The sequence below is a fragment of the Crocodylus siamensis genome, chromosome 1 (assembly GCF_052110815.1).
Source record: "Crocodylus siamensis isolate JL-2025a chromosome 1, ASM5211081v1, whole genome shotgun sequence".
Lineage (NCBI taxonomy): Eukaryota > Metazoa > Chordata > Crocodylia > Crocodylidae > Crocodylus > Crocodylus siamensis.
The window spans coordinates 117,552,509-117,564,779 of record NC_143395.1 but is presented as its reverse complement, the minus strand read 5'-3'; the positions used below and the strand labels follow the sequence as shown (position 1 = coordinate 117,564,779).

At 42.5% G+C, this 12,271-nt stretch overlaps 1 protein-coding gene across 2 annotated transcripts in view; it reads left to right on the top strand.

The window, feature by feature from the left end:
- The first annotated feature begins 1,805 nt into the window (after window positions 1-1,805).
- The window catches only part of LATS1 (large tumor suppressor kinase 1), a 29,707-nt gene continuing 19,241 nt past the window's right edge, over window positions 1,806-12,271 (top strand). The window contains exons 1-2 of one of the 2 annotated variants that reach the window (XM_090041230.1): window positions 1,806-2,315; window positions 8,288-8,801. In XM_090041230.1, coding sequence (XP_089897356.1) covers window positions 8,451-8,801 — 351 coding nt within the window. In that variant the 5' untranslated portion in view covers window positions 1,806-2,315; window positions 8,288-8,450. The remainder of the gene's footprint in view (window positions 2,316-8,287; window positions 8,802-12,271) is intronic. The other variant, XM_090041232.1, reaches the window with a different exon arrangement.

The following is a 12,271-nucleotide window of genomic DNA, read 5'->3' as shown; positions in this document are numbered from 1 at the left end:
GTGGTTCTTTACAGGACCAGCAGTGTCTGTTTTTAACTGTCTTGCAGGGTTGGGGCTATAGCTGTGCAGCTTGAATAGCCTAATTTTTCAGAGGCAGTGGCAAACTCAAGTCTGAGGGTATCACTTTGCAAAGGTGAGTCTGTGATCTGTCAGTTATATAGTGCACACGCCTTAGATTTTACCATATTTACTCAAATCTCAGATGTGGTTCCCCTCCCCTTCAATCAGCATGGTGGGGAGGGGAGAAGAGGGCCTCATCCTGGATTTGAGTACCAACCCAGGGGAGGTGATGGCTCAGTTCTGGCTTTGGCCCCAGGCTTGAGGTTAAAGCTGGAGCTGAGCTGCTGCCTGCCTTTGGCTGGAATGGGTTGTTTCAGGGAGGGAGGGAGGGAGGGAGGGAGGGAGCTTGCTACCAGGAGTGTGAAGGGGAGAGACTGGTGGGTGAGGAGGGACTTGCAACCTTACCTTCTGCTCTGGCTTCAATTCCTCTAGCCCCTACCTGGAGCTGCCTCTGCTTCTCTGGCCTGGAGGAGCAGAGCTGCAAAAGATAAAAGGTAGGGGAGCAGGCATGGGCTGTGGGAAGCAGGGGAGCAGGCTACAGGGGGAAGAGGGTGGAGAAGGCAAGGAGTGGGGATAGGCACAATGGGTAGGTGGCCAAGTGGTGTGGAGCAGGCACAGGCACAGAGATTGTAGGGATGGGACTGAGGCATGTGGGTGGGGGCTGGCAGGGGTCTGCTGCTTTCCCTGCCACAGCAGGGGGGCAAGGTTGAATTCAAAATAACCTTTCGCAAATTATTTTCTATGCATGGAAAACATAACAAATTTATGATGAAATTTTGCCCGGGGGGGCTGCCTGTCTACCTGGGATCTCTGTGGCAGGTTAAGGTGTTTAGGTCTGCATTGTGTCAGGGTTGATGGTAGGCTTGCATAGAGTTTAGATTTAAGGTTTGGAAAGGGATGGTCCTGCCTCAGGTAGGGGTTGGACTAGATAACCCCTGGAGGTCCCTTACGGGCTACTTATCTATGATTTTTCCATGTGTAGAATCTAATTACTGGGGGTGGGGACATCTTAAAGTCATCATGGAGTTGGGTAAATATGGTACATCTAAATTAACTTGACCACAGTTAGAACATAAATCCAGAACGTGCAGTTTCTGGTGTCTGAGTTGGATTCAGTCCGGTTCTGTAGGGACAGTGTCTTAGCCTTTTCTTTTTTGTGTTGCTGGGGGTTAGTGCTGGAGCTCTAACAAGCCCTAAATCAAAATGTGCAGCTCCTAGTGCAGGCACTCAGAGGCCCAGAACTGATTTGTGCAAGTCACTGTCTCTGCTTCAGTTTCCCTAGATCTAAAATAAAGTTGATAATAAGGTCTTTATCCCCTTTCTGGGAGGTGGCAGGTAGCAGCCCAATAGCTATGGGACATGGGTAGCTGGACTCTGGGAGCTGCTGGTTCTGCCTCGGGATGTCAGAAAGAAGTCGGGGGAAGCAGCATGAAATGAGGCTGAAGATTGGGGGGGGGGGCGTGGAGCCTGCCTTTCCCCCCATAAGAAAGACTGGGCTCTCCTCTTTAAACAGCTCAGCCAACAGTGGCTGGTGTGGCTACTCCTTCCTGCTGCCACCATGCAGACCCCTGGCAAGAGTCAGGCTGTAATTTGAACCCTGGCTGAAGCTGGCTCCTTATTCCCTCGTCCTTATTCCTGGTCCCAGTTCCTTTTGGAAAGCTAATTTATACCCAATACAAGATTGTTTGTTTATGAGTGACACAGTCAAAAGAGAATTTAATCAGGTATGAGCATTTCCCAATTAATATGTCAAACAATACCCGGCATTAGGCTCGAAGCCCTAAATAAAGATCAACGAGGAAGGGATAATGGGGCAAAAGACTTCAGGGAAAGGCGCTGGGCTCCCGTAAAGCCCCAGCAGCACATAACAGTGCCATGAAACCGGGGGAAGGGGCGCTGAGGCTACTGCCATATGAGAGGCAACCTAGGAAGTTCCCCCGGGCTGAGCTCAGGGCCTGTACTTGAGGCTGCGGGGAGGGGCTGGGGCCACGGGCCCCGCCCCTCAAGCCGGCCTGGAACGCCGAGGCAGCTAGCATTCCTTTCCGAAGGGTGGTGGCGAGGGAAGGGGGACGCACAAGGCACGCCGGGATCTCGCCACATCCGGGAAGCCCTCGGCGACGGACCCGCCGACAAGATGGCGGCCCGGAACTGAGCCCCACGGGGGGGTGGGGGAGGGGACGAGCCGCCAGCGCCGCTACCCGACGCGGCGCCGCTCCCCGCGCGCCCGGGCCCGGGGCGCCGCCGCCCCCGCTCAGGTGGGTGCGAGCCGGGGTCCGCCGCCCCCTCCCCTCGGGCGGCCTGGACCCCGCCGCCGCGGTCGCCGTGGGGTCGGGCCTGGCCTCAACCACTGCGGGCCTGCTCCGTCGTGCTTCCCCGGGCGCCCGGCGTGGGGCGGGGGGGCAGGCGTTGGGGGTGGGGAGTCTCGTTGAACTCTCTGGGTCGGGTTGAGTTGCAGAGGCAGCGAGGAGTCGCATATTTGTCTTCTCCCGCTTTGTTTGGTGCAGTGGTTAAAAGTCAGCAGGTTTTTTTTCGACTTTACAGTAATGTCTTGTGCTGCCTGGCAAACTTGGGCACATCCTTTTGAAGTTGGGGGTGTCCTTGTGGTTCCTTGCTGCTGTCAGGAGATGCAGCTATGTGGGCACGTGACCCACAGCTGCCATCCTTGGCAGGCCTTGGGCCAGAGGTTAACCAACCACTGGTCCGTGCCCCGGTACCAGGCTGCAAAGGGTTAGCTGGTGGGTTGTGGCATTAGCCCCCAGCTCCGACCTCATTTGTCTACCTGGGTGAGTGACTTACGCTGCTGGCAGTTACATGCAGTGTTAAAACTGGGCAGTGGGGCAGCCCCCAGAGGGAGTGTGCCCCGTCCTGCTCCCATGCCAGTCTGCAGTATGGAAGAGGCTGGGAGCCACTGCCTTGGGCCACTGCCATCCAGGCTCCCTGTCTTTTTGTTTGGGACAGTAGCTGCATTGACGATCCAGTGTGTTGTGGTGTATTGAGAATCTGGTAAAGGCTTCTGTGAGCAGCTAATGTTTTTTGGAAGTTTGGGCTGGTAAACTGAGATGCTGCTTACCTTGGTTTTGGTCTCCTTAAAATACAAAGAGGAGACAAGTGATACAGCCTCACAGTGGGGTAGAGAACTGGATGAAAAGGGATAGATAGGTCTGGTAATATCTCTACCCTGGTCACTGTGTATTAGAACTGGGTGGTAAGGGATTGATGCATCTGAAAATATATTTACAGTGGTCACCTGCCACACTGCAAGTGGGGCCACCATCCACTCGAAGTTCAGGGGAAATCTTCTGTAATCGTTCACAGTTAAGGATGATTGTCTTCAGTGGTTGTTTTATCTGTGTGTCCAAAGATGGCTGAGGCAGCAGAATCTGTCAATACCAGATAGGCCTCATCTTGGACATGTGTTTCTGTGTGGGATGGGTGGCACTGGATTTTTTATTTGGTCCCCATCATGCTATTTCTGCTGCTCCTGCTTTTCCATTTCTTCTTGTCATGAGATTTCAAAGGGCTGAGACCCCTTTCCTCCATTTGGTTTGGTCCTGGGTGATAGTCTTCCATGAGTTGAGGGGGTACTGCCCACATAGCAAACTTATTTTAGTTTTAAAATGTGTATACATTCAGTGTTTATGAAAGGTGATGAATTGGCAGCCTTAGGGCTTGGAGTTTCCTATATGCCGCTCATGTATAGATCGCACACAATGACAGTAGTTGTTGCTTCCTTGTACTTTGCTAAGCTGGAGGCATCAACTTAAATTTGCTTCAGAGCAGTTTAGTTCCCAGCTCCTCTTAGTTTTTGACCAGTAAGGTTAAAACCACCAACAGAATAATAAATGATTTCCAGCACTTTTTTTACAGCATTTTTTGTTTAAGGATCTTGGATGTATAGCCATCTCATTTTGTAGAGGAGGAAATCGAGGCAGGAGTGTCGCTTTGTAAGCCTATAGAAGTGAATAAACAGCACATTCCAGGGCTTCTGACTCCTGGTTAAGTGTCCTATTTGCTTGACCACTGATCTTAAGTGTGTTGAGTTTGTTTGCCTCAGTTACAAGGTGGTGATTGATTGAGTAACAAAGCAAAGAAAATTATGGAAAAGCATACAAGCATGGAGCAAATAGGTTTTCTTTTTGCTTTGGAATTCCAGGATTATGTGATTGTGTTATGAAAATTCCGTGTAAGGTTTTTTGGTGGAAGGTTTAAGGATAAATGTGATAAAAGAATGAATTTTGTGTTTGTCCTCTGATGTGGTTATCTATCAATCAGAAGTGGAAAGAATCTGTTGGGTTGGGGTTTTTTTTGTTGTTGCTTACCTATTCATTAGATGATGATTGTTTCTGATTGCTACTACATTTGGCTGAATTTTAACTGGTAACCAAAATACTAATAAAATGTTGCTCCTTATTGGCTGAGCCATTGAGCCTGTTGTGCCTTTTTTTTGTTTTTAATATGACCTTGGATAAGCGGACAAACACTGCATGTCATCTTCCTAGATGTGGAGATTCTTTTCAGTTCTTTTAGTGTATGTTTGCACCTCATTTTCTTTCATAGCCAATTAGTGAAGCAGTTAATTCAGTCTCTGGAATGTACAAAAACAACCCTTAACCATTATGTGGGCCAGTAATAAATTGGCAATGGTGGGGGGAGGGGTAATATCTCTTGGCATTGTTGATTGAGACCTTTGATTTTTCTTACATGTATTACGTAGGGTTTAAGATAGTTTGGATAGGGCTGATCCTGCCTCAGGCAGGGGGCTGGACTAGATGACCTCTGGAGGTCCCTTCCATCCCTACTTCCTAAGATTCTATAATAAGACATTAAGGTAAATAATGATTAAAGAAATGAATTTATTTCAGCATAATTATCCTTTAAGTCACATTTATGACATGCTTTCAGTTGAATCATGTTTCCCTTCAACTACTACTCTTTTTTTTAATGTTAAAATTTCTAGTTAAGAATTACTCATGTTAAGGTTGGCTAGGGAAGTTTAATTGTCCTTGTATGTGTGTGACAGCGATCAAATTATTACACTATTTTATAGCAGGGGTATCAAACTGCTTTGGTCCCCTGGGCCAGATTGGACTCCTTTCTCAATCAAGCGGTTGGTCCAATAAAAGAAAGCATTTCTCTTAATAAAACTTACACATCAGTTTAAATCAAATTCTTGATGAGAGTAAACTTTTTTTCCTTTCTCTCTCCTTTAAGGAAGGTGTAAGCTTGCACTTTGCAAATGTCTGGATTCTCCAGAGTAAGGCAGATGAAGTTTGACTTTCCAGTGATTTTTTGGGGGAGTTAAGTTAGCGGAATTATTTTATTTGTTCAAGTCACCTACTTGTGTGTAATAAAGAAATGAAAAAGGCTTATATATCCACTTCTACCATTCTCCCAATTGGCTTTAAAGAAAAAAACAAGACATCACTAGAGTGCACTGTTCTTTGCACCTTAGGCTGCCCATAGGATGAATTTGTTGTCCTGCAATGATGCAGGAATTACACAATTTTTTTCTTTATAAGATGCACACTGATCTTATGTGTGCATCTTATATTGCTTGTATACACTGATACATGAGACTTGCTTGTTGCACCCATCAGCAAGCTGATTGTATATGGCACAAATTTGCCATGTAGCATGCACATTATGGTTTTCCTTAACTGTATTTTACAAGTCTTTAAAAGTTGACTGTGTTCACACAGAATTAATTATTTCTGTTAGCTCCATCAAAACAGAAACTTATTTTTAAAATAATGCATGTAGAGGGACTATTTCTATGCCAAATCATAACTCTATCCATGGGACTTGAATTGTTAATATATTTGTAGTTACAAATATATTTTTTTCTGATACAAAAATCATTTCCAATATCTTTTTTGCTCTGATCAAAATGGCTGAAATGTTGACAATGGTCAGGCCTGCAAAACTTCAGCTGAAAGGTGGTGATAGCTCTAGAAAGGTAGAAGAAGCACTTAACCTTTTTTTTTTTAAACAAGGGATATGATTCAGAAAATCTTAACTATAGCTGTCACTAGCATGGCAGATGTTTGGTTTTACACTCACATTGAGTAAAACCACACTACAAAATGGAAAACATTCTCCTTTAAAAGATGCTGAGTATCCAGAGCAGCAGGTTCTTGGTATACCTAACCTTCCCTCTTTAGAAAAACTATAAAGAATCCTAGTACTCTCAGGTATAAGAGAATGCAAGCCCATTACAGAATTTGTTTTATCATCTAAAGGCAGGGGTGTTCAACTTTTGAGGCGCAGGACAGGCTGTGGGCTGCAAATCATGTGGACCGTGTGCCATGCACACAGAAAGGAAGCCTTTCTCTTCCCCTCCTTGCAACACAGACATCTTGGTCCCATCCCTGCCACATGCACTGCCCATCTGCAGTGAGGGCAATCCAGCTCACTCTTTGGCTTTGCGCGTGCAGTGAAATACAGCCTGGACTCTCCCCTGGTGTGCACACAGCCTGGTCACTCCATCCCCTTCCCACTCAGCAAGAGCAGGGCCAGTTGGTAGAAGCTGGAGGAGAAAGGGGGAACCCAAAGAATCTGGTCACTGTGGCAGGAGCTCACGGGGCCCCCGTAGTAAGCCTTCCCTCTGGTATGGAAAAATGGTGCTTTTAGTTTTTGCTAGACTTTCATTTTATTATTAGTGTGAAGATTGCTTCAGTATACTCCTATTAAGATATGAAATTGGCTTGCTTAGGGAGGTGGTAGATTTTTCATCACTGGCTTAAGATTTTTAACAATATGTGGTCTAGTTCAAATAGGTTAGGGGTTGATGCAGCTGATATTGGGTGAGGTTCTTAGGCCTACCTTATATAGGAAAATACACTAAATCATCATAATGGTCCTTTTTTGGTTCTGAAGTCTCAGAGTAATGGAATAATAATAAAATAACCATCAAGGGACACGTATGTTTCTTATTTTAATTTATGGCCTTAAGTGTCACTGTGTCCTTCCTTTCCCTTGATTTTTCTCCATCTTCTTTCTAACTCTAAATTCAGGCACTACAATGACCATGTCTTGCTTTAGTGAGGTACGTGCTTGAAAATTAAGTTTACTGCTTACATTTAAAAAAAATATTTGGGTAGATATTAAGTAATACCAGCATATTAAGATACTGTTTCCAACAAGGTGATTTGAAAATTCCATGTACATTATAGGTCCAGATTCAAGAAGTAAAATTTTTCATAAATAACTCAAGCATATAGACTAAGGTTGTAGTTTTTATTGGTAACATTTAATGAAAATCCGTGGCTTTATTATCATGATTTTGAACAAAACACTGGGAAAATATTTTTTTAACAACAGTTACTATATTCAGTTCAGATTTACTCATTTTAAAATATATTGGGGTTTTCTGGTACTGTAAGAGCACAAAATCTGTTGCACCTAGATTTTTACCATATCATCACCTTGGCAGACTATTTAAAGTTGATTACTTCAGAAGTGCCAACATATATAAATGTTACTTCTGGGATTGCAGCCAAGTCAGAGACCTACATCCTAGCCAGTAAAGCTAATACTGGCCTTCTGACAGTAGCATTGGATAAAAACTGTGTTTATAAAAAGTTAAAAAAAGGAAGTTAGTTAAAAGTTAGTTTAGTTTAAAAAGTTAATACACAATGTGAAGTGTGAAGCAGATCTGAGATGTAGAAAAAACTGATAATATGCTGGAGATCTAAATTTAACTGATCAGCTTATCAGCTTGAGTAGTAGTAAAGCTTGGCAATAGCATATGAGAGTCCGTATTTCTAGTCTCCATCCTTTGCTCTGCCCTGTTTTTCATTTGATATATAGAACTTTGGTAATTTTACTGGTGCTAATACAACAGGTTAAGATGGCCATCAGGATGAATGGTACTAGCAGTGGGGAAATCAGTCCTGGTTTACTTTTCCTGTTTCTCCTTTTCTTTTTATCTCTCGTCTTCTAGGCACGTGTCTACATTACAGGGTAATGTTAGCAGAGATTCTGTCATCCTGAAGCACAAAAAGATCATGCACCACAGCCAAGAGCTCTGCCAGCAAAACCCCTGGCATGGATGAAGCTCTGACAGCAGAAGACTAAATATCCTGTGATTTACATCTGTTAAAGACTGCCTAAATAACAAGTTGCTTATGATGGCTTTAGTAAATATAGATGAAATATTGCACAAATTCATTGCAAATAAACTTCCTGCTGGTAGCTGCATGTGTAACTGGAATGCTTTTTTTTACAGGGTAGCTGACTTGGGGCGGAAAGAATTTCAGCTCAACTGGAACCACAAGCAATAGCGAATATTTCATTGCTGCTTTTAAAAGTGAGTTGGGAAATTACCAGCCAGCCATATTTGGATTTCGTGTCTGTGAATCCTGGTGGCCGTTGCTTATATACATGTTTTCATGAAGAGAAGCGAGAAGCCAGAAGGGTATAGACAAATGAGGCCTAAGACTTTCCCTGCCAGTAACTACACTGGCAGCAGCCGGCAAATGTTACAAGAAATACGAGAGAGCCTTAGGAATTTACCTAAGCCCTCAGATGCTGCCAAGGCTGAACACAATATGGGTAAAATATCAACTGAAGATCCCAGACAAGGCCGAAATCCCCCCAAATTTGTAACGTATCATAAAGCATTGCAGGAAATTCGGAACTCCCTTCTGCCTTTTGCAAATGAAACCAACTCTTCAGCCAAAGGAACTTCTGAAGTCAATCGACAGATGCTTCAAGACCTACAAGCTGCTGGGTTTGATGAGGTAAAATTATTTTAAGGATATATATTTTGCCAGATATTACAGAAATACATATTTTAGTTGTATGAAGTTTTTGTAATTACCGTTTAAGTAGCATATGTATGATTGGCATACTGATTCCTTGAAATGCCAGTTTGTTTTTAACTGTTACCTAGCAAAAAATATGAAAAAAGGAATTAACTTGCTAGTGGCAGAAAAATAGCCTTATTACCCCCTCCTCCCCACCTCCCCTGCATCCAGAATAAACTGTTCTTTCCATAAGATTAGTGCTAGTTGGCTTTAATTATCATTATCCCTTGTGTAGAGAGGAGTAAATTTCTCAAAGTCTGGAATTTTCCTTGGAGTGCTCTAATGGAATTTTGCATTAGGCTGATCAAAATATGTTGTAGTTAAGAATTGTTAAGTTCTTGTATAGTAAGGAAACCAAAACTAAGGCTGAAATGCTTTTACTTTTCTTGTAAACTAGCATTTAATAATTTGTAATTGGCAGCAATTTAGATATGAAAATAAAAAGAATTGTTCTTGACTGAATGTTAATACTACACGGTTGCATTTGTCATCTTACTATTCTGGACAGTTAATATGCATAAATAAAATGTAACTTAAATATAAGTAGTGTCTTTTCAGGGGAAGTATAGAAATTGTAGTGAAGTCCCATAAGGATGTCTTTTGAAAGTCTGTACTGTAGCTTGTTATAAGCATACAGCTGAGATGATTGTTTTGTAGTTGTTTAAAATCATGTCCTGTACTCCACTATCTCTTGCACTTGTTTCCGTTATTTTATTTTAATAGGTGAAAGAATCCGATGTGATCTACTGACAGAATATTTGGTTTCCAGGAATCTAGGATTTAAAAAATAATCATGTAGACAACTTTGTGTATGTTTACAGTATAACTCTATGAATACTAGTGGGATTTAATTAGTCATTTATACATGCATTTGTTATGAAAATCAGCACAAAACTTGGCATGCAAAATGAGTGCAGATCTCAGATCCTCCATGTTCAAAAAATATTGTCACATCAATATTGATTTAAAACTGTCAAGATGCAGTTCTGAAGGAATGGTTCTGATAATTATTTACAATAGTGACCAGAAGCTATAGTAGCAGGCTAGTCTTAAATAAACCAAAGAATCAAAATAATTTGTGCTAGTTCACTTGAAATTTTTTAGGCAGGGACTTTGTATGCCATGTTGCAGTATTCTGCTCAGTGGTGATATTAGTAAATACTTCAAGTAAGTGTAGTTAAGAGTTAGCCATGACTGCCCACATGGAAAAATAAAGGTTTTTTGCCTATCTTAACATTCCAGATTGGGGTGGGATTCAGAATTTGTGGCTGAACTGAAATCTGTAGTTTTCAAAAAATACAACTGAGCAAGATCCTAGTTCACTTAAATATGTAAATCTCAATTTCTCCTTCTCTTGGCTGCCAAGGCTTGCTTGAGTTTGGGCTCATGCATCTTGTGTGTTACTGTGCTATAGTTATTTACAAGAAATATAAAAAATAATGCAAAAAAATCTACATTAGGTTTTGCTTGTTTCTTCATCAGCTGATGAAGCACACCTATATGTCTCTAATTCAAGACTTTTTCTAGTTTTGTAAACAGAAGCAACAGGGCGGGTGGGGTGGTCTCAGCTGTGTGGGGTGGACGGTGGCAGCACTGGGGGGGGCTACAGGGAATTTTGGGGTGGCCATAGGTCCCCAAGCCTCCCCCTAGTGCTACCGCCACTGCCACCCACCCCATGCAGCTGAGCCCACCCTGAGCACAGCCCTGGCTTAGCCCTTCTCTGCGGGGAGGCTGGCATAGCCCCTGGCCCCGAGTCTTTAGCGGGCAGCTCACCCTCGCCCCATGCACAGATCCAGAAGCATATGACCCCCCCATGTCTTCCCTGGTGGTGCATCCAACAGCGGGGAGCTGCCCAATCTCCCCACACTCTCTAGACAAGCTGCCCGCAGCTCCACCCTGCGTTCCGCCCCAGCTTGGCAATGCCTGCCCTTGCTTCACTCCCTTCCTCGCTGTGAGGGCCTTGATCTGCTCCCCTACCCATGCCCCTTCCCTCTCCCACAGACTTATTGGCAGGACTCCGCTTTCAAAGCTGCCAGGCTGCATTCCTGTGAATTGGCTATCAGTATTGGCCGATATGGCTAGTTAATAATCGGCCATCGGTGTTGGTCAAAAAATTCTTTATTGGTGCACCCCTAGTCTTTTTAGTTGCATGTCAAACTTGTGTACTTTTACGGTAGAATTAATTATTGAAGCCAGTCAGTTTTAATATGTATGTTAATTATCCCTTAGAAATATTTTGTGTTGATTACTGTTGTCATCATGTCCTACTCTGGGACAGCTATGTGTAGTGACAAAGTATTAATTTCTTTAAGACTCCTCTGGGCTTTACTGGTATGTGAGTAGTAAGATCTGATGCCCTTAAATAAGTTTTATTTTCTTTTAAATTCCGCAAACAGGATAATTCTATTGTCATGGCAACATGAATTGTAACTTTTTAATCTTTTTGTAGTTTTTTTGGGTTTTTTTACTTTGTGTGCCTACATTTTTAATTCAGTGTTTATATAGTAAGGTATATAAAGGTAAATAAATTTTATATATAGGTACATAAAGACTACTTAACTATATAAATAGTTTGCTAGGTTATTACATTGACAGAAAAATGATGGCTTATCAAATAATATCTAGAAACTAAAATCTGTTATTCCCTAGTGGCTGTACGAGCAAAAATCTCCTTGATATTCTTGTAAGAATTGATCACAGTCAGCTCATCAGCACTTACAAATAGTGTATGAACTCAGCATGCTTGCTTTTGTTATTTGAAATTGTTCACTACAAATTTGGATGTTATAAGGCTCTCTCTTTTCCATTATGTTCAATGGTGAAGGATGTATCTAGTTGTCAAGCAGTGTTTTCCTTGTATATTCAGAAGTATACATCATGTGAACCAATAGCAGTATCAAATGTCCTGGCATTTATCAAGTATTCATTGCTGTAGACTAAGAAACCATGAAGTGGTTGCCCAGGTTAAATCTGCTTGAGTTTAAAAAAAAAAAAATCAAGTAATATGATTCCATGTCTGATGGGAGCAGAAACGTAAGCTACTTCACAGTAAGAGATGTCTCAGATATTTGTTTTTAAATAATCTCAAAAAGAATGAATCTTAAACTTCTTAAAGCATTAGAATGCTTGCTGTAGTTACTAGGGGGATCAACACTAGCTATTGTTACAGGCTGCCTGCACTCCGTAGTAAAATATACTTTGGCAGAACTGGATTGGTCTTTTCCCATGAGCTTTTATCATTTGAGGTGCATGAAATCTCCTTGTTACCTGTAAAAAGGCCCTTTATATTGTTTTTGTTTATTTTTCCAAAGTTGCAATTAGTCAGTAGAAGACAACATACTTAATCATGTAGATGGAGTATTTCAAATGAATCTGGGAGAGCTAAGCAAATGCGCCTCAGAACA